The sequence below is a fragment of the Hyperolius riggenbachi genome, chromosome 12 (genome assembly GCF_040937935.1).
Source record: "Hyperolius riggenbachi isolate aHypRig1 chromosome 12, aHypRig1.pri, whole genome shotgun sequence".
NCBI lineage: Eukaryota > Metazoa > Chordata > Amphibia > Anura > Hyperoliidae > Hyperolius > Hyperolius riggenbachi.
Genome location: NC_090657.1, coordinates 70,768,850 through 70,787,602, shown reverse-complemented (window position 1 = coordinate 70,787,602; position 18,753 = coordinate 70,768,850). Strand labels below are relative to the sequence as shown.

The following is an 18,753-nucleotide window of genomic DNA, read 5'->3' as shown; positions in this document are numbered from 1 at the left end:
GATCCGCCGCGAGCAGCGGCGAAAGAGGGCCCCCCTAGCCGCCTGAGCCCAGCGTAGCCGGAACAAAAAGTTCCGGCCAGCGCTAAGGGCTGGATCGGAGGCGGCTGACGTCAGGACGTCGGCTGACGTCGATGACGTCACTCCGCTCGTCGCTATGGCGACGATGTAAGCAAAACAAGGAAGGCCGCTCATTGCGGCCTTCCTTGTTTATTCTGGGCGCCGGAGGCGATCGGAAGATCGCCTCCGGAGCGCCCTCTAGTGGGCTTTCATGCAGCCAACTTTCAGTTGGCTGCATGAAATAGTTTTTTTTTTATTAAAAAAAAATCCTCCCGCAGCCTGCCTGGCGATCTTAATAGAACGCCAGGCAGGTTAAAGGATCTTCCATTGAGAGAATAACGTCGTCTGCAAACATACTAATCAGGAATGAGTCTTTCCCTATAGATATGCCTTTAATATGTGCATCATTTCTTAGCTTCTCTGCTACTGATTCCATTATTAATGTAAAGATTACCGGTGATAGGGGACACCCCTGTCGGGTGCCATTGGTTATTGTAAAATTGCTAGAGAGAAAACCAGCTGCGTTGACCTTGGTTGCAGGGGAGGAGTAGAGGGAAAGGATAGCATTTTTTATTTGACCCTGAAACCCGAATTTGTCCAATACCGCCTCCAAGAACCCCCAATGAACTCTGTTGAATGCCTTCTCCGCATCCAAAGATAGGAGCAGAGAAGGCCTTCCACAGAGCTCTATGTGTTTAATTATATTGATCATCCTCCTTGTGCCATCCGCTGCCTGGCGTCCTGGGGTGAACCCCACTTGATCATTCGTTAAAATGGTCGGGGACACTTTCATAATTCTGGAGGCTAGAATTTTAGAGTACAATTTTATGTCTGCGTTGAGCAGGGATATGGGGCGATAATTTGCTGTTGATTCTGGATTCTTTCCCGTTTTAGGTATAATGGAAATGGTGGCAGAGAGGAATTCTGCAGGGATGGGGTTGGAGTTGGCAAAACTATTAAAGAGGTTTTCTAAGACTGGTGTTATAGTTGTAGAGAATCCTTTCAAGTATTCGTTTGTCAAGCCATCTGACCCCGGCGCCTTGTTGTTTTTGAAGGGAGGAAATCGTGCTGGTAATCTCTTCTAAGCTAAATGGTTGGTTTAGCGTTTCTAGTTGGTTTTTGGACACCGTGGGGAGCCTAATTGAGTTTAGGAAGGCCAATATCGTGTGTGTGTTAGGTTGGGTAGTTAGGGGGTCGTTCTGTAGGTTATAAAGTTGGTTGTAAAAGTCTCTAAATGCATTAGCTATGTTGACAGGGTCAGTTATTCTCTCTTTGGTAATTGGGTGGATAATTGGCGTACGTTAAAAAGGGGCGCTGGGAAAAAAGTGCGCGGGGTTTTAAACGATAAGCATGGATAACGTTTAAAAATGTATTGTACTGTATTTTGTTTAAAATTAATGTTTTATAAAGTTATAAATCATTAAATAATGTGCATTAAATCGGCAATTGTAAAAACGTTAATCTTCCGTTTAAATAGTGAAACGTATAATAACGTTTAAAAAAAAAATTACTAAGTAACCCTCCCTGTACCTACCCCTAACCCCTAGACCCCCCTGTTGATGCCTAAACCTAAGACCCCCCCTGTTGGTGCCTAAGTAACCCTCCCTGTACCTACCCCTAACCCCTAGACCCCCCTGTTAGTGCCTAAACCTAAGACCCCCCTGTTGGTGCCTAAACCTAAGACCCCCCCGTTGGTGCCTAAACCTAAGACCCCCTGTTGGTGCCTAAACCTAAGACCCCCCTGTTGGTGCCTAAACCTAAGACCCCCTGTTGGTGCCTAAACCTAAGACCCCCCTGTTGGTGCTTAAACCTAAGACCCCCCTGTTGGTGCCTAAACCTAAGACCCCCCTGTTGGTGCCTAAACCTAAGACTCCTCTGTTAGTGCCTAAACCTAAGACCCCCCTGTTGGTGCCTAAACCTAAGACCCCCCTGTTGGTGCCTAAACCTAAGACCCCCTGTTGGTGCCTAAACCTAAGACCCCCTGTTGGTGCCTAAACCTAAGACCCCCTGTTGGTGCCTAAACCTAAGACCCCCCTGTTGGTGCCTAAACCTAAGACCCCCTGTTGGTGCCTAAACCTAAGACCCCCCTGTTGGTGCCTAAACCTAAGACCCCCCTGTTGGTGCCTAAACCTAAGACCCCCCTGTTGGTGCCTAAACCTAAGACCACCCTGTTGGTGCCTAAACCTAAGACCCTCCATAGTGCTCACTGTATTGTGTGTAGAATAATGTTTTAAAAACAGTAAGGGATAAAATATATTACAATTTACATTACGTACTGATCGCTTTGTTTTGTGAATAATAATGTTTTACAAACAGTAAGGGATAACATTTAAAATAATGTTTTATTGAAATAAGAAACGTAAATCATCACAAGCAGTTATAAAACATGAAAAATCTTCGGGCGCTGTTGGAAAACGTTATTATTCTCGGGCGCCCTTTTTTCCTGTTTGGCGCCCATTAAACAATAATTATTATAGGAGTGAATGGCGGCGCCCGATTTGTCCACTAGCCTCCTGCGCCCTTTTTTACTGTTACCGGATAATTGAAGGGATCCTGGTTTTGCTTAGCTTGCCTTTAATTGCGTTTGCCATGTGTTTCCCTGCTTTGTTGGATTGTGAGTAGTGGATTAGTTTATTTCTCTGTAGAAGTAAATCGTAGTTATTGGCTAGTAGGTCTTTGACTTTTTGTCTTAGTAGAAATACTTGCTTACCTGTATCTGGGTGTAAGGTCTGTTTATGCTCGTGTTCTAGACTTTTGATGTTATTTAAAGAGAACCCGAGGTGTGTTTAAAGAATGTTATCTGCATACAGAGGCTGGATCTGCCTATACAGCCCAGCCTCTGTTGCTATCCCAAACCCCACTAAGGTCCCCCTGCACTCTGCAATCCCTCATAAATCACAGCCATGCTGTGAGGCTGTGTTTACATCTGTAGTGTCAGTCTCGGCTGCTCCCCCGCCTCCTGCATAGCTCCGGTCCCTGCCCCCGTCCCTTCCCTCCAATCAGCAGGGAGGGAAGGGATGCAGGCGGGGACTGGAGTTCTGCAGGAGGCGGGGAGAGCAGCAGACTGACACTATAGAGATAAACACAGCCAGCTCTGACAAGCTGTTTGTCAGCAGCTTGGCTGTGATTTATGAGGGATTGCAGAGTGCAGGGGGACCTTAGGGGGGTTTGGGATAGCAACAGAGACTGGGCTGTATAGGCAGATCCAGCCTCTGTATGCAGATAATATTCTTCAAACCCACCTCGGGTTCTCTTTAAGAGGGAGTTATACTCTGCATTTGTTTCCCTTTTTTTGATATCTCCCAGCTTGATCAAAATTCCCCTCATATAGGCCTTGTGAGAGGCACAAATGGTGGAAACATTGATGTCCTTAGTAATATTAGTGGCAAAGAAATCCGTTAGTTCTTTCGTTAGGAATTGTAGGTCTTTTGGGTCGGAAAGAAGGGAATTATTTAATTTCCATTGTCTGGTCAGGGGCCTGGGGAGGATTGAGGACAATTTGATTTGTATTGGAGCGTGGTCAGACCACATTATAGAACCAATGAGAATACAACTCTCTGAAGTAGGTTTCTTTCTACCAAAAAATAGTCCAGTCTGGAATAAGAGCCATGGACTGAAGAATAAAGCGTGTAGTCTCTTTGGGTGCTGGGTCAAATAGGTCGTTCCAATTCAGGAGAGATTGAAGCAAAGGGGTTCTGGGGTTTTTAGTAGATGAGTCCTGTCTAGAAATGATTGCGTTCATGTCCCCTCCTATTAACAGTGCCCCTTTTTGGACTGTTTTGATCTTGTTTATTAATTTTTGTAGGAATGCTTTCTGCGCTGAGTTTGGGCAGTAGACATTGACTAATGTAATGTCAATATGGTTAATCTGTCCCACAAAGATAACAAAACGACCATGAGGGTCAATTATGGTCGCCTCAGTTTTGACAATAAGATCTCTATGGAATCCTATGCACACCCCTCTCTTTTTTTTCCCGAAGGTACTATGTAACATGGTGGGGAAAAGATTGTTTGAACAATAATGAGTATCCTTTTGTAGTAGGTGGGTCTCTTGAACAAACAGTATGTTCCCCTGCTTTTGTTCCACCTCCCTCCACATCATCCTTCTCTTGTAAGCACTGTTTATCCCTCTGGCATTAATGGATATGATGTTAATGTCAGTCATATCCTATTTCCAGAAAATAAAAGAGATATGATCTAGTTGCTATGGTGTAGTAAATTGCTAAATGTGAAGGTAGACACGACCTTGCATGGCATAGTATCATTCTGTTGGGCCCTTTTGACCGCATACAATTCAACAATAAGAAAGAAAAACAATAAAAGCAAATAGCAATAACGGTAACATTGAACACAGGGAAAATAAGACCCTTAAAGAGACTCTGTAACAAAAATTGCATCCTGTTTTTTATCATATTACAAGTTCCAAAAGCTATTCTAATGTGTTCTGGCTTACTGCAGCACTTTGTACTATCACAGTCTCTGTAATAAATCAATGTATCTTTCCCTTGTCAGACTTGTCAGCCTGTGTCTGGAAGGCTGCCAAGTTCTTCAGTGTTGTGGTTCTGCTATGCACTCCCCCCTCAGGGGGGAAAGAAACACACAAATGATCTCTTGAGATTCAAAAGGAAGGCTGTATACAGCCTGCTTGTGTATGGATGTATTTTCTATGTGTGGGCATACTGTACATCAACCTACTTCCTGTTTTGGTGGCCATTTTGTTTGTTTATAAACAAACTTTTTAAAACTGTTTTTAACCACTTTTAATGCGGCGGGGAGCGGCGAAATTGTGACAGAGGGTAATAGGAGATGTCCCCTAACGCACTGGTATGTTTACTTTTGTGCGATTTTAACAATACAGATTCTCTTTAAGGTGTTCAATTAGAAAGCAAGACTGAGAGTCTTCGTATCGTGATGAGACTGTAGTCCATAGCCTCATCGGTACTATGAGGGGGAAAACATGCTCAGGTAAGCGGTATTGGTGTTGCAGCTCATACAGTACAAAAACAGTGAGCATAAAAATAATGTGTGACACATATCACTAAATTTACCCGAAGTCTAATGACTGTCACTCAGAGGGAGAATCCACACCAGCCTTCAGCGTTTGTTTTGGCGCCATTCCGTCGAGATTTTTGAAGCAGAAGCTCGGTTGTAGGATCTTTGCGGAATAGGGGGAGCGGGAATGTTTAACTCACGCATTGTTGTAGCTCCTTCTTCTGTTGTGGAGATGGAGTATAACTTGTTGTGCACCTTAAAAAGCAGTTTAGTGGGGAAGCCCCATTTTTCAAGAATCTGGTGCTCCCTGAGCGCTTTAGCATATTGCTGTAGGTCTCTCCTTTTCTGCAGCGTAGCTTGCGACAAGTCTGCAAACAGTTGGATGTCGCCATATGGATCGGGAAGCTTGTTGGGATGTCTGGCTGCTCTTATTAAGTCATCTTTCGTCTGATAGAATACAAATCTGACGATCACGTCCCTGGGAATTGAGTCTGGTAGGAAAGTCGGCTTTGCAAGCCTGTGGGCTCGGTCTATGGCCAGCTCTATCTCTTGGGTGTTTGGCAGAGCTATTTTAGTTAGTTGAAAAATTAAGTTTTTAAGTTCTCCTGCGGAGACCTGTTCTGGGATCCCCCTTAGTTTGAGGTTGTTTCTCTGCGATCTATCTTCCATGGCTTTGCTTTTTAGCCATTGTATGTCCTCAGATTGGGAGTTGGAGATATCTACCATCTTGTTATATTCCGTGGAGATCAGGGCCGTCCTATGTTCAATTGCATCTACCCTGTCTCCTAGTGAAGTGATCTCATTATGGAGTGATTTATTCATAACAGCAATGTCACTGAGGAGCTAAGATTTGAAAGTAAGTAAGATCTCCTTAATGTAGTTTTGGGAGGCTGCCTGGTCGGAAGCCGGGAAGGTCTCGATAGATGCAGAGGTAGCATCAAATGACGCTGTCTCGTCTGGCGTGAGGCCTGTCATGTTGCCTGCTAGAGCCGTGCGGGGTTTGTGCTTGACCGGGCTGTGGGAATCGGGGGATCGTTCAGGTGAGGGGGAGGAATCATCAGCTTGTGTTCTGGAGGCCACAGTACCTGTTTTTGCAGCTTCGGTGTCTCGAGCGGTGTCTTTAGGTTGCGAGCGGGCGCCATCTTTGCGCGCTGCGGCTGTGCGCGAAGTTTTCTCGGTGAAGTAGTCAGTTAATTTCTGCAGCCTCTGCTGTCCTTTCTTCTGCTTTTTAGACTTGTCCGTCTCCAGGATCATATCCTCCGTGTCGGAGGAGATAGGAGGTTGATGCGCCATTTGATTATAGTCGGGTTGGAGTAGCTGGTCACGGAGCTCTTTCTCTAAGCGTCCGTCTTGGTTGAGCGGAAGTCACGCCCCCTTCAAATTTGGTTAAGAGCTTTGAAGTCCCTTACTAAACTTTTAACCTCCTTGCCGGTTATCCCGAGCTGAGCACGGGGTAACCTGCACAGGAGGATTGCTCTGGCCCTGCCGGGCCGACTTTCGCAAAATTTTTTTTATTGCACGCAGCTAGCACTTTGCTAGCTGCGTGCATAACTCGATCGCTGCCTCTCACTGCCGATTTGCCGCTACCCGCCGCACCACCGCACCGCCCCTCCCCCCAGACCCTTTGCGCAGCCTGGCCAATCAGTGCCAGGCAGCGCTGAGGGGTGAATCGGGATTTCCTATGACATCCCGACGTCGATGACATCATCGCAATCATCGCCATGGCGACAGGGGAAGCCTAGCAGGAAATCCCGTTCTGAACGGGATTTCCTGCTTGCGCACATCGCTGGAGGCGATCGGAGGGGGTGGGAGGATGCCGCTGCTCAGCGGCTATCATGTAGCTAGCGCTAGGCTAGCTACATGATTTTAAAAAATAAATAAAAAAAAGGTGCTGCGCCACCCCCTTGCCGGCCTAATTGGAATGGCAAGGAGGTTAAACTACTACAATTTTCTTTCTGAAGGCCTCAGACATCTCTTTTTGATTTCAACAGTGTTCATTTTCACCTCAATAGTCAGGGGCACACCAACTAAATGTCTGAGGTTTAAATAGAGCAAACTTCATTCAAAATGTTGAGTAACTATGTCACTAACTAATCACATGCACCTGACGTAATATACCTGTGTGTCATTTGAGCCATTCTAAGTGGGAGTAAATGTAGGGTGTCCTGAGTTATCCCTCACCAGAAATTGAATTTTTTGTAGAATTACACTTTACAAAATATTTTTAAAAACATAATCTTCAGTTTATTTAGTTATATTGTTTGAATCTCCCAGCATTGTTAATTTAGATAAAAAATCTATATGAGCAAAAATGTCACAAAAATACACCGGCTTTTATAGTGTGTCCTACTTTTTTTTAACAAGACAGTAGTAATAAGTAAATACAAGTGTTTTATGATTGTTGCAGTATTTTATGGTGGAAATGTCCTTTACATACAAAAGCATATAAAGCTTTGGTCTGAACAGGTCCAACATATAGTTGGGGTTGGTACTGGTTTACTTTGGGGAAGGGGCACCCTGACGTATAACATTATTAAAAGAACTTTGTAGAGGAGGATAACTTACCATATGTTGCTGACAAGGATAGTAGGTGTTATTGGTACCAATAAAGTCTATTTTAATGTAGCCTATTGACCATTATAAATCAGGCCTGAGACGAGCATCCTACTTCAATTCACTTTATTGTTATTGTGTAACACAACGAAATTACTTTTCATGACAACCCCACGGTGCATATAGGGAACATAGTGATAGTAACAAGGAAGAGAAGAAATTATACAAGTATGCCAGGTATTACAGATGTTTAAACAATTTGTACACAGTGTTAATTATTTCAGAGAGGATTCAGAGTTTATCAAGTTTATGGCGAATGGGAAAAAGCTGTCTTTCAGTCTGTTTGTGTCTACTTGTCTGCAGTCTGGCTGGGATGCAACACCAAGAGTTACCCTCCGCCATCGTCGGCATGCAAGTCAGCGGCCTCAATAACCTTCTATGTGGTCCTTAGCTGGACTGCACTTCGCGAGAGTCTTGGGCTTCTTATCGTTCTTGTTCCCCATCCTTACGCTTGTGGCAGGCTAGCAGACGCTAATAAAGGGGGAAGTGGAGAGACTCACGACGGGAGCTCTGCAGAAAAATGACTTCAGCGTGCCATGAGCAAGTCACCACCCCCCAACCATTATAAATCAATGTGAGCCACCCTTTAGCTTCTAAGGGCCCCATATTCCCTGCGTATGTGGAGATTATGGGTGTCTTGTTTTTTTAAGTGAACAACCATGCACATCAAGGCTATAGCAGGTAGGAGGGATGGTCTGAAAAACTACCATCTCCAAACCTATCACTGTAGTTGCCTGATTTGGCAACAAAAGCCATATCAGAATTCTGTCTTGTATCTGGAGCCTCCTCTTTTTTGAGATAATACACCATGTATGGCTCTCTTTCAACCCTAATTTCCATTCTGGAGGATAAGAGTTGTCCAGAGCCACTGACTTTTTAATTACAGTTTGCTTTTATTTTGACTTCCTGATCCTAATAATTTACAAGAGTCTGAAACAAAATTAAAAAAAGGGAGAACTAAAGGCGCCAATAGTTTCCACAGTTAGTAAGTTAAGGTGAACAAATTGTGAAAAAACGCTCTAAAACATGGGTTTCCTACTAACAACCAAAATAAAGGTAGGCGGGATTACAGCCCATTGTTGTACTTTTAATATTTAAACTTGGCCCAAGGCCAATTTACAAACGGGCACTGGGCTGTGTCCACGACCTCCACACTGCCTTTCTCCCTCTATCTCATTAGCGAGCACGCGTGCGCACACACACGCCCGGGCTCAGCGCACACCCACGCGTGCACTCACCCGCCCCCTTCTGGTCCTGTCTTCCCTGCTCTCAAGAGCCGTGTGTCATTCCCCCAGCTCAATGTCTCTGTGTCCCTGCACATGCGCACAACGGAAAAAAAAAACACACACAGGGACATGGGCGCAGACACTTGTCTATTATTATATACTATAGTGCCAACATCTTCCGAAGCGCTGTACATCATACAAAGCAAATATTGGGGAACATTTATTTGAGAAGACACTGTACAATCATGACATCTAGCAATACAAGTACAAATACATACATACAGCAAAGGAAAAGAGGCGCCCAATATATATAAAACACTTTAAAATCAATAAAATAAAAAAGGTTGAGGTGGCTTACCTCAGAAGACAAACTCAATTTAGGAAGTTTTAATGGATAATTAAGCACAGGCAACGTGTTTCGTGGGACTATGCCCACCTCCTCAGGCCAATCAAAAGTGCCAGAGCCGTCTATATGCCAGACTCGGGGCGCCCTAGGGCACCATGGTCTAGGGCACCAGGAAGCGCCTCTTTTCCTTTGCTGTACCCTACTCCCCCCACCTATTCAGGAGAGGGGCTTGGGCACCTGTTTTGGGTGCGCAAAGGTTTTTTTGCTAAAAGAGTGTCCGAGTCCAGGACCGCTGGCAGACCTGAGTGGAGTCAGGTGTAATACACTCCACGTGCCTAAAGTGGTCGGTTGCCCCTAGCGCAACCCACCTTTGTGAGTACCCTTTTTTCAGAACTACTTTTGATACTCAATACTTGTGACATACTGCACTATTTGGGCTCCCGTTTGTCTTGTCTTTTTCTTCCAGTACTGTACAAATACATACATAGGTAATATGTGTGGTTTAGATATCACTAAAATTGGTACACATTCATAAGGTAAATAACAGCAACAATAGGAGATGGTCCCTGCGCTTGTGAGCTTACAATCTAGAGGGTAGTGGGTGGAAACAATAGGGGATAGTGGATGAAGCAGTGAACCTTCAATGCTACCTATAGCAATGTACATGCTTGTCTGTACAAGAATATTTGTCTACAGGGGTTGTGACAAAAATAAGCAAAAAAGTGAACATAGGAATAGCACCCGTAGTAACAAACCCCTACTCCCATGTCACGCCTCTCACAGCCCCTGGATAGGTGGAGATCTGATTGGTCCATTTCAGTATTGAGAAAGTTTCTAAATTACCAGCTTTGAATTACCAGCTTTATTCCATTAAAATAATTATTTAATCATATTCTCCTCCATGTAGATATGAAATATTAATGTCCTCTCTTTTGGCTGAGATTTTAAATTAGTTCATCTTGCTCATAATACTAATAAAAAAACATTTACTGCCTAATGACAAATAGATAGCTAAAACAACATTTCTGTACACACTGAATTGACTCTTTGGGCTCGATTCACCAAGCGGTGCAAAGTGTTAGCACCGTGGTGAAAAGGCCCTTATCACGCCTAAAGTCACTTTAGGCATGATAAGAAGAAACTCGCGCGAAGTTGCCGCGCGCAAAGTTTTGCGCGCGCAACCGCGCGCAGTGCGCGCGCAGCGTCCCCGCTTCGCGCGAAGCTCCCATTAAGCCCTATGGGACTTTGCGCGCGCTCTCACGCGCGAACGCGCGAACGCGCGTACGCGCGGTAACTTCGCGCGAAGAGCAGGAAAAAGCGGTGATAACTCAGTGGTGAAAAGGTCATCACGCCTAAAGTCTTTTAGGCGTGATAACTGGGTTATCACCGCTTGGTGAATCGAGCCCTTTGAGTCTAATGGTGGCCACTAATGATCCAATCTTTTTCATCAAATCTTACCAAATCTATGTAGTATAAGGGTAAATTGAGTGAATATACTGAATGGATAATGAAGGCAGTTCCCTTATATTACATAGAAATGGTAAGATTGGATGAAAAAGAGTGGATCATTAGTGGCCACCTTAAAGTGAACCTCCGGACTAAAAATCGACTCAGCAGAACTGAAAAGGCCTGGTGTTTCTTTAACAGTTTCACAGCATCAGAACTTTGTTGCTCTTATCCAAGCCTCATTTCTAGCTGCACAGAAGAAAACTGCCCGGGCTTTTTTCCCCTGATGCTGTGCAAAGCATGATGGGATTTCTGATGTTGTTGCTCTCGTTCTGCTGTTTTGGTGCAAATATTTTTTTTTGTACATTTTGAATTTGACATTTGCAGCCTAGCGTGTGCAGCTGGGAGGGGTTATCAGGGCACAAGACAGTTAGAACTGTGTCTCCTGCTCCTTGTCACCTCCTTTCAACCAAAAAGATGGCTGCCCCATGACAAAAATGGCAGCCCCCATGAATCACAAACATTTGCCTGTTCTTTTAAAACAGGGTGGGTAAAAAATTATATTACCTATCTATTCTAATTAACATACCTAATGTAACTTAATGACAGTATGTTTGTTTAGGCTGAAGTTCCCCTTTAAGGAAGATTCTAGCTAAAGGGAAACTAGACGTGTCAATCTCGACACCCAGTGATCCAGGTTATACTGAAAATGAACCAACTCCTACAATGTACAGAAATCTGCTGTCTAGAGTAATCATGGCCGGATTTAAGGCAAGGCTACAAAGGCCATGGCCTAGGGCACCAGAAAGCAAAGGGCGGGCAGCGGGCTGTCACACTAAGGCAGTTAGACTGCCAAATATGTAAACCGCAGCAGTCACAAACTCAGTCTGCGGCCGCCCTGCTTCCACATAGGCAAGCAGTGGACCTTGGATGGTAAAATGTCCAAATCCGGCCCTGAGAGTAATAAAGTATCTTGTTTTAATAGGAACAGAAGCAGGCACTTGTGGCTTCTTATAGTAACACCAATTCAGAGGGTATATGTGCATTGGGTATCTCATCGTCTGTATATCCTGCAGTGTGCTCTGGATTCATGTGGCTAGCAGAGATGTATGTAACATTGAGCAATAGAGGTTAACCCGACACTGCTTTGTATCAGATAAATGGCTTTTATTCCAAATGGCTTTTCAAGTAGAGAATAACCCAACCCCACTCCCTCACTTCAGTTATTGGGAATGTGCAGGGGCAGAACTAGAGGGGAGCAGCCCCTGCGATTTCAGGGGGGCTCAGAGTGGGGAGAGCAACTACTAACCTTCCCTTCCTCTGATACAGGGCTCTATACTTCAGATCAGGTGATTTTGTGGCTACACTTGTTATGAGTGTGAAGATCATGATGGCCCCACTTGTGTTATGACCCTTGTGAGGTGGGCCTTAACTACTTGCCGACCACCTTAAGCCGATGGGCGGCGGCAAGGGCTGGGCCCAAACGGCTGCAATATGCCCATCGGCGGTGGCGGCGGCGGGCGTGGTTATGCGGTGATCGTGTCATTCGTGACGCGATCAGCCGCCAGCGACTGGCTCCGCCCCCGCGCTGTAACCCGCCGGCCGTTCGGAAGCGCCGCCGGGTTACTAGCACCCTGATCGCCGCACGGAAAGTGTATAATAGGCTTTGTAATGTATACAAAGCCTATTATACAGGCTGCCTCCTGCCCTGGTGGTCCCAGTGTCCGAGGGACCACCAGGGCAGGCTGCAGCCACCCTAGTCTGCACCCAAGCAAACTGATTTCTCCCCCCCCCCTGTCCCCTGATCGCCCACAGCACCCCTCAGACCCCCCCCCCCCCTCCCACCTCCCAGACCCATGTTTACACCCAATCACCCCCCTAATCGCCCATCAATAACTCCCTGTCGCGATCTGTCAACGCTATTTTTTTTTAACCCTAAACTGCCCCCTGCTCCCTCCTGATCACCCCCCCACCCCTCAGATTCTCCCCAGACCCCCCCCCCCCCCCCCCGTGTACTGTATACCTCTATCCCCCCTGTAATAACCCACTGATCACCTGTCAATCACCTGTCAATCACCCATCAATCACCCCCTGTCACTGTCACCCATCAATCAGCCCCTAACCTGCCCCTTGCAGGCAATCTGATCACCCACCCACACCAATAGATCGCCCGCAGATCCGACGTCAGATCACCTCCTAAGTGCAGTGTTTACATCTGTTCTCTACCCTAAACACCCAATAATTACCCATCAATCACCCCCTATCACCACCTGTCACTGTTACCCATCAGATTAGACCCTAAAGCATTTGGAAGCTGCTCAAATTTTAAAATCAATGAAAGAAAGACCAGCATTCTTGACCTGGGATGTCCTACAAGGATAAAAGAAAAGATCAACAAAGAAATAAGCTTCGCATGTAGCAAGGAGATTAAATACTTGGGGATAAAAATATGTAGCAGGGTGGATAATCTATTTGCTGCTAATTACAACAATCTGATAGAAGACTTGAAAGGAAAGTTGAAAAACTGGGATAGGCCACTGTTTAATGTAGTAGGCCGCATTGCGATTATTAAAATGATGGACTTTGGGCCCCTTAGCGCAGTTAGGGTGCAAAAAAGTGCCACACATGTGGTATCGCCGTACTCAGGAGAAGTAGTATAATGTGTTTTGGGGTGTATTTTTACACATACCCATGCTGAGTGGGAGAAATATCTCTGTAAATGGACAATTGTGTGTAAAAAAAAATCAAAAAATTGTCATTTACGGAGATATTTCTCCCACCCAGCATGGGTATGTGTAAAAATACACCCCAAAACACATTATACTACTTCTCCTGAGTACGGCAATACCACATGTGTGGCACTTTTTTGCAGCCTAACTGCGCTAAGGGGCCCAAAGTCCAATGAGCATCTTTAGGCTTTACAGGGGTGCTTACAATTGGGCACTCCCCAAAATGCCAGGACAGTGAACACACCCCACAAATGACCCCATTTTGGAAAGTAGACACTTCAAGGTATTCAGAGGGGAGCATAGTGAGTCCGTGGCAGATTTCATTTTTTTTTTTGTCGCACGTTAGAAGAAATGGAAACTTTTTTTTTTTTGTCACAAAGTGTCATTTTCCGCTAACTTGTGACAAAAAATAAAATCTTCTATGAACTCACCATGCCTCTCACTGAATACTTTGGGATGTCTTCTTTCCAAAATGGGGTTATTTGGGGGGTATCTATACTATCCTGGAATTGTAGCCCCTCATGAAACATGACAGGTGCTCAGAAAAGTCAGAGATGCTTCCAAATGGGAAAATTCACTTTTTGCACCATAGTTTGTAAACGCTATAACTTTTACCCAATCCAATAAATATACACTGAATGGGTTTTTTTTTTTTATCAAAAACATGTTTGTCCACATTTTTCGTGCTGCATGTATACAGAAATTTTACTTTATTTGAAAAATGTCAGCACAGAAAGTAAAAAAAAAATCATTTTTTTTGACAAAATTCATGTCTTTTTTGATGAATATAATAAAAAGTAAAACTCGCAGCAGCAATCAAATAGCACCAAAAGAAAGCTGTATTAGTGACAAGAAAAGGAGGTAAAATTCATTTAGGTGGTAGGTTGTATGACCGAGCAATAAACCGTGAAAGCTGCAGTGGTCTGAATGGAAAAAAAGGCTCTGGTCCTTAAGGGGCGAAAAGACTGTGGTCCTTAAGTGGTTAAAGTGAACCCGAGGTGAAAATAAACTGATGAGCTAAACATTTATATTTATCCTCCTAATCCTAAATTACTTTTTTAGACATCCCAGGATTTTTTTTTTTATATTTAAACATTTAGATTTAATGTTTTGTTGCCTCTGCTTAGTTGCAGTCTATTAAGTGTCCCTATATGAAAATACATGAACTCTATGGACCCTTTCTCCCTCCCTCTGCTCTCAGAAATATGTAGAAAAATGTATTCTGCCAGGAAAACTTTTATAGCTATAATTTGCTTATCAGTGATGTTTACTATATTCCTGACAAGCTCCTGACAAGACAGAAGCTGCCACTTCCATCCTTAAAAATTAACTCTTTCAGGCAGCAAAATAAAACATGTAAAACTTCCTGGTTATTAATATGTTTAGTACTGTACAGACACATGTTTATCTCATCATGTCACATGTCGCCTTGGGTACACTTTAAGGCAGTGGAGGGCATCAAGTGGAGGCTAGGGAAAGGGTGTGAACATGGGGGGGGGGGGGGGCATAAAAGTTTTCCTGGGGGGCCCCATGGATTGTAGTTATGTCACTGGGAATGTGATAATGTTATCTCTTTATAATAGTTCTTTCAGTCGCACTCATTCACTTCCAGGGTATAACTTGTGAAATTCATTGCACTTTAGTGGCCAACAAACCATTTATTTTTCTCCTTTGTTATAAAGGCAACTATGGTAAAACTGCTGAAGTCATCACTAAAAAGTCTAAAAAGAAGGAGAAATTGGGAACGGTTCCTGAGGAACGTCAGGGCCTCCTGGATACGGCTTCAGAGGATGAACTCAGTGTAGATATGGAACTGGAGGAAACGGCTAATCTGAACTCTGACCACATCACCAAATCTGTCACACCCGCCAGGAGACCAGAGTACACAGAACCAGACAAGTAAGATATACAATCCTCATGATAAGGATCAGATCTAGAGCTTGAAAGTACATAAAATACTCAATGTTATTTGGACTGGGAAATAAACAAAGGTTTAATTTGTAAAGCAAACCTATTGGAATTTGTTTTTTGTTATTCAGAATTTATCAGCTGTAAATTTAATGAAAAGTGTACAGACTCTTTCCAGCCAACATTCACACTGTACTGATCTTCAGTTGCCTGCAGGGATTGGGACTTGATCACTCGGGCTACAATTTGGTGCTCAGTGCTGTACAGGCACATCCCTAGTCTCCAGGTTTTGTGGCTATGGAGTGGTGTGGAGGGACAGCATGCGGCTCTTGATGGAATGGCCCAGAGTGGACTCCTCTGGCTCTGAGACAAGATGACCTAGCAGCTTGAATCTCTTGTCGATGCCTTAGGAGCCACTGTACACATGGGTGCCTCAGCCGAGAACTTTCCAGCATGTGTGCAAGGTTTAATGACAGAGAATTTAAGCTTTTTGCACACTCTAGATGGTTCTCGGCAGAGGGAGTGGGTGGTAGGCCGCCCTGGATGAGAATCTAGCATGTGCACAGCAGCTCCTTGACCACCTCAATCTATTGAATTGATCTGTTGATCTGTGGGCATTGATCTCTCCCTCTTGCAGCCTTCTCCTTCAAGCACCGTTCTGTCGAGCATCTCCCCCATTGCAACAGAACGAGTTGCTAGCCTGCAGAGCCACATTCATCGCACACATGTACCCAGCTTTAGTCTGGAGAGACAGAATCCTCAACTGACAGATCCAAAAATAATAGCTGGGCCTGGTGTATTATCTGCAGCTAAATATCGAAGGAAGAAAGCAAACCACAGTCAAAACTTTAGGGATCTTTTTTTTTTCTTGGTTCCTTACGGCCCTCCTACTAAGAGTATGGTATAACTCCAAATGGTTCCTATCTGGGCTTTTCCCAACTCTGTATCCCAAGTGCTGTGATCCATTTGGAATGAAGAGAGGAAATATGATTTGTATGCTAGCCCCTCATGGGGGGGGGGGGGGGGGGGGAGATAAGCTTGTAATAGGAAGAGGCCCCCTTGGGAGTAATAGGAATGGAAGGTTGGCTTATCTTCTGAAAGAGGAGAAACTCACACTATATTTATTAGTGGACCTTTATTGATGACACAGTTGACCAGTTACAGCTGTATTCTTCAGCTGCAAATCTTGATATGAGTAAACAGGTAGCTAAAACACTTTCTGGCAGGTCAGCAGAGGCATATCCAGGGAAACCAGCGCCTATGGCAAACTTTGAAATTTGCCCCCAGGGAGGGGGTGGCACCCCTCCAAATATTTGAATGTGTAGTCTTAGTTGTATTGGTTGTATCCAAGTGAAGCATGGCCTACAAGGATGGAGAATCACAATAGGTCAGCCTATACATATCCCCCAACAGTTGGGCAGCTTAACCCCCCATAGTATGCAAGCAGGCAGCAGAATGTACCCCAGATAAAAACTGGGGTGGAGCAGAACCCCCAGTAAGAGGCACTCATGGCGCATGCCATACCTGCACCCCTGTAGATACGCCTGTGCGGGTCAGTAGTGATGTGAGAGCTTCCAAAGCAGAATATAAGCCAAGGACAAAATCTACAAATGGGAGAAAGAGGTGCCCAAGTTAATATAAAACTGGGTTTAAAAAATTGATAATGAAGAGGTGGTCTACTTCAATGGATGACACTGTGCATTTACAATAAAAGTCCAAGGTTTTATTTGACATTGGCCACTGTCAGATAGACACAGGACATTTATATTGCCCTTTTCTCCTGGCGGACTTAAAGCACCAGAGCTGCCGCCACTAGCACGCAAAGTGCCAGGAAGTCTTGCCCAAGGTCTCCTCACTGAATAGGTGCTGGCATACTGACCAGGAAGAGCTGAGATTCAAACCCTGCTCTCCTGTCTCAGATGGCAGAGCCCATAACCAGTACACATTATATGCCACTGTAAAATAAAAACGTTGTTTTTTTTGTAACTACACATATCAATTTCAGTAAGATGTGTATTGCGTTGTACCAATGATCATTTAGAAATGTTTACATGACAAAAAACCCCCAAACATATAACTTTGTTTTTTTAATCTTTAAAGCTCATTCTACCATGTACCCCTGGGGAATGACAGGCCGTGCATCTATGTATGGAGCTACTGGGAGGATCACAGCTGGCGACTGTACAGCTCAAACTGGATAGTCAAGATAGCCGAGCGCCTGGTAAGAGTCAGAGCCTTTTATGGCATCTTCTTGTTGTGGTATAAACAGAAACCACTGTGAACAGGAGTTTATAACAACCTGAATCTCTACTCTAAAACTGGACCTGAACTCTTGCACAGGACACAAGGAAAACAGAGAGAAATGCACCCTGTGTGTTTTACAGAGAGAAGAGCCTGTCTTATTCCCCCTCATCTGCAAGTAATCACAAGTGTAATTTGATCTCTCACCTGTGTCAGCACAGAAATTGAGCAGTCCTTGAGAGAGACAGCTGATATGTAAACACAGGATTTTAACCCTTTGTCTGCTTCCATGAAAGCAGGAAGTAGACCCACTACAAGAGTTCTGTAAGCTGTAACAAAGAAATGTTTTTTTCTTTAAAAGTTATTATGCTGTTGCTTATCTTTTAGAGCAGATAGGAAGTTCTGAGTTCTTACCACTTAAAGGAGCACAATGGAGACAGTGTTTTTGGTAAAACGCACATACACCTACACCATCACCTCCCCCAGCACTCGGCAACCTCTCCTTAGATGGCAGAGTAGTGCAGTGGAGCAGTGACATTTTTACCTGCTCTGGTGCTGCATTGGGACTCTTCTGTCCTTCCTGGAAGCTGCACACTCTTTTACCTGCTCTAGCGCTGCATTGGGACTCTTCTGTTCTTCCTGGCAGCTGCACACTCTTTTACCTGCTCTAGCGCTGCTTTGGGACTCTTCTGTTCTTCCTGGCAGCTGCACACTCTTTTACCTGCTCTAGTGCTGCTTTGGGACTCTTCTGTTCTTCCTGGCAGCTGCACACTCTTTAACCTGCTCTAGTGCTGCATTGGGACTCTTCTGTTCTTCCTGGCAGCTGCACACTCTTTTACCTGCTCTAGTGCTGCTTTGGGACTCTTCTGTTCTTCCTGGCAGCTGCACACTCTTTTACCTGCTCTAGTGCTGCATTGGGACTCTTCTGTTCTTCCTGGAAGCTGCACACTCTTTTACCTGCTCTAGTGCTGCTTTGGGACTCTTCTGTTCTTCCTGGCAGCTGCACACTCTTTTACCTGCTCTAGTGCTGCATTGGGACTGTTCTGTTCTTCCTGGCAGCTGCACACTCTTTTACCTGCTCTAGTGCTGCATTGCGACTTCTCTGTTCTTCCTGGCAGCTGCACACTCTTTTACCTGCTCTAGTGCTGCATTGGGACTCTTCTGTTCTTCCTGGCAGCTGCACACTCTTTTACCT

General features: G+C 44.7%; 1 protein-coding gene and 1 long non-coding RNA gene across 2 annotated transcripts in view; one reads left to right on the top strand and one right to left on the bottom strand.

The window, feature by feature from the left end:
* LOC137542039 (uncharacterized) overlaps positions 1 to 18,753 on the bottom strand; it is a 713,380-nt gene that overhangs the window by 18,439 nt on the left and 676,188 nt on the right. The window lies entirely within an intron of this gene.
* The window catches only part of LOC137542031 (fer-1-like protein 4), a 262,988-nt gene that overhangs the window by 125,069 nt on the left and 119,166 nt on the right, over positions 1 to 18,753 (top strand). Inside the window, exons 17-18 of the mRNA XM_068263629.1 lie at positions 15,092 to 15,308; positions 17,418 to 17,538. Of these exons, the coding sequence (XP_068119730.1) occupies positions 15,092 to 15,308; positions 17,418 to 17,538 (338 nt within the window). The remainder of the gene's footprint in view (positions 1 to 15,091; positions 15,309 to 17,417; positions 17,539 to 18,753) is intronic.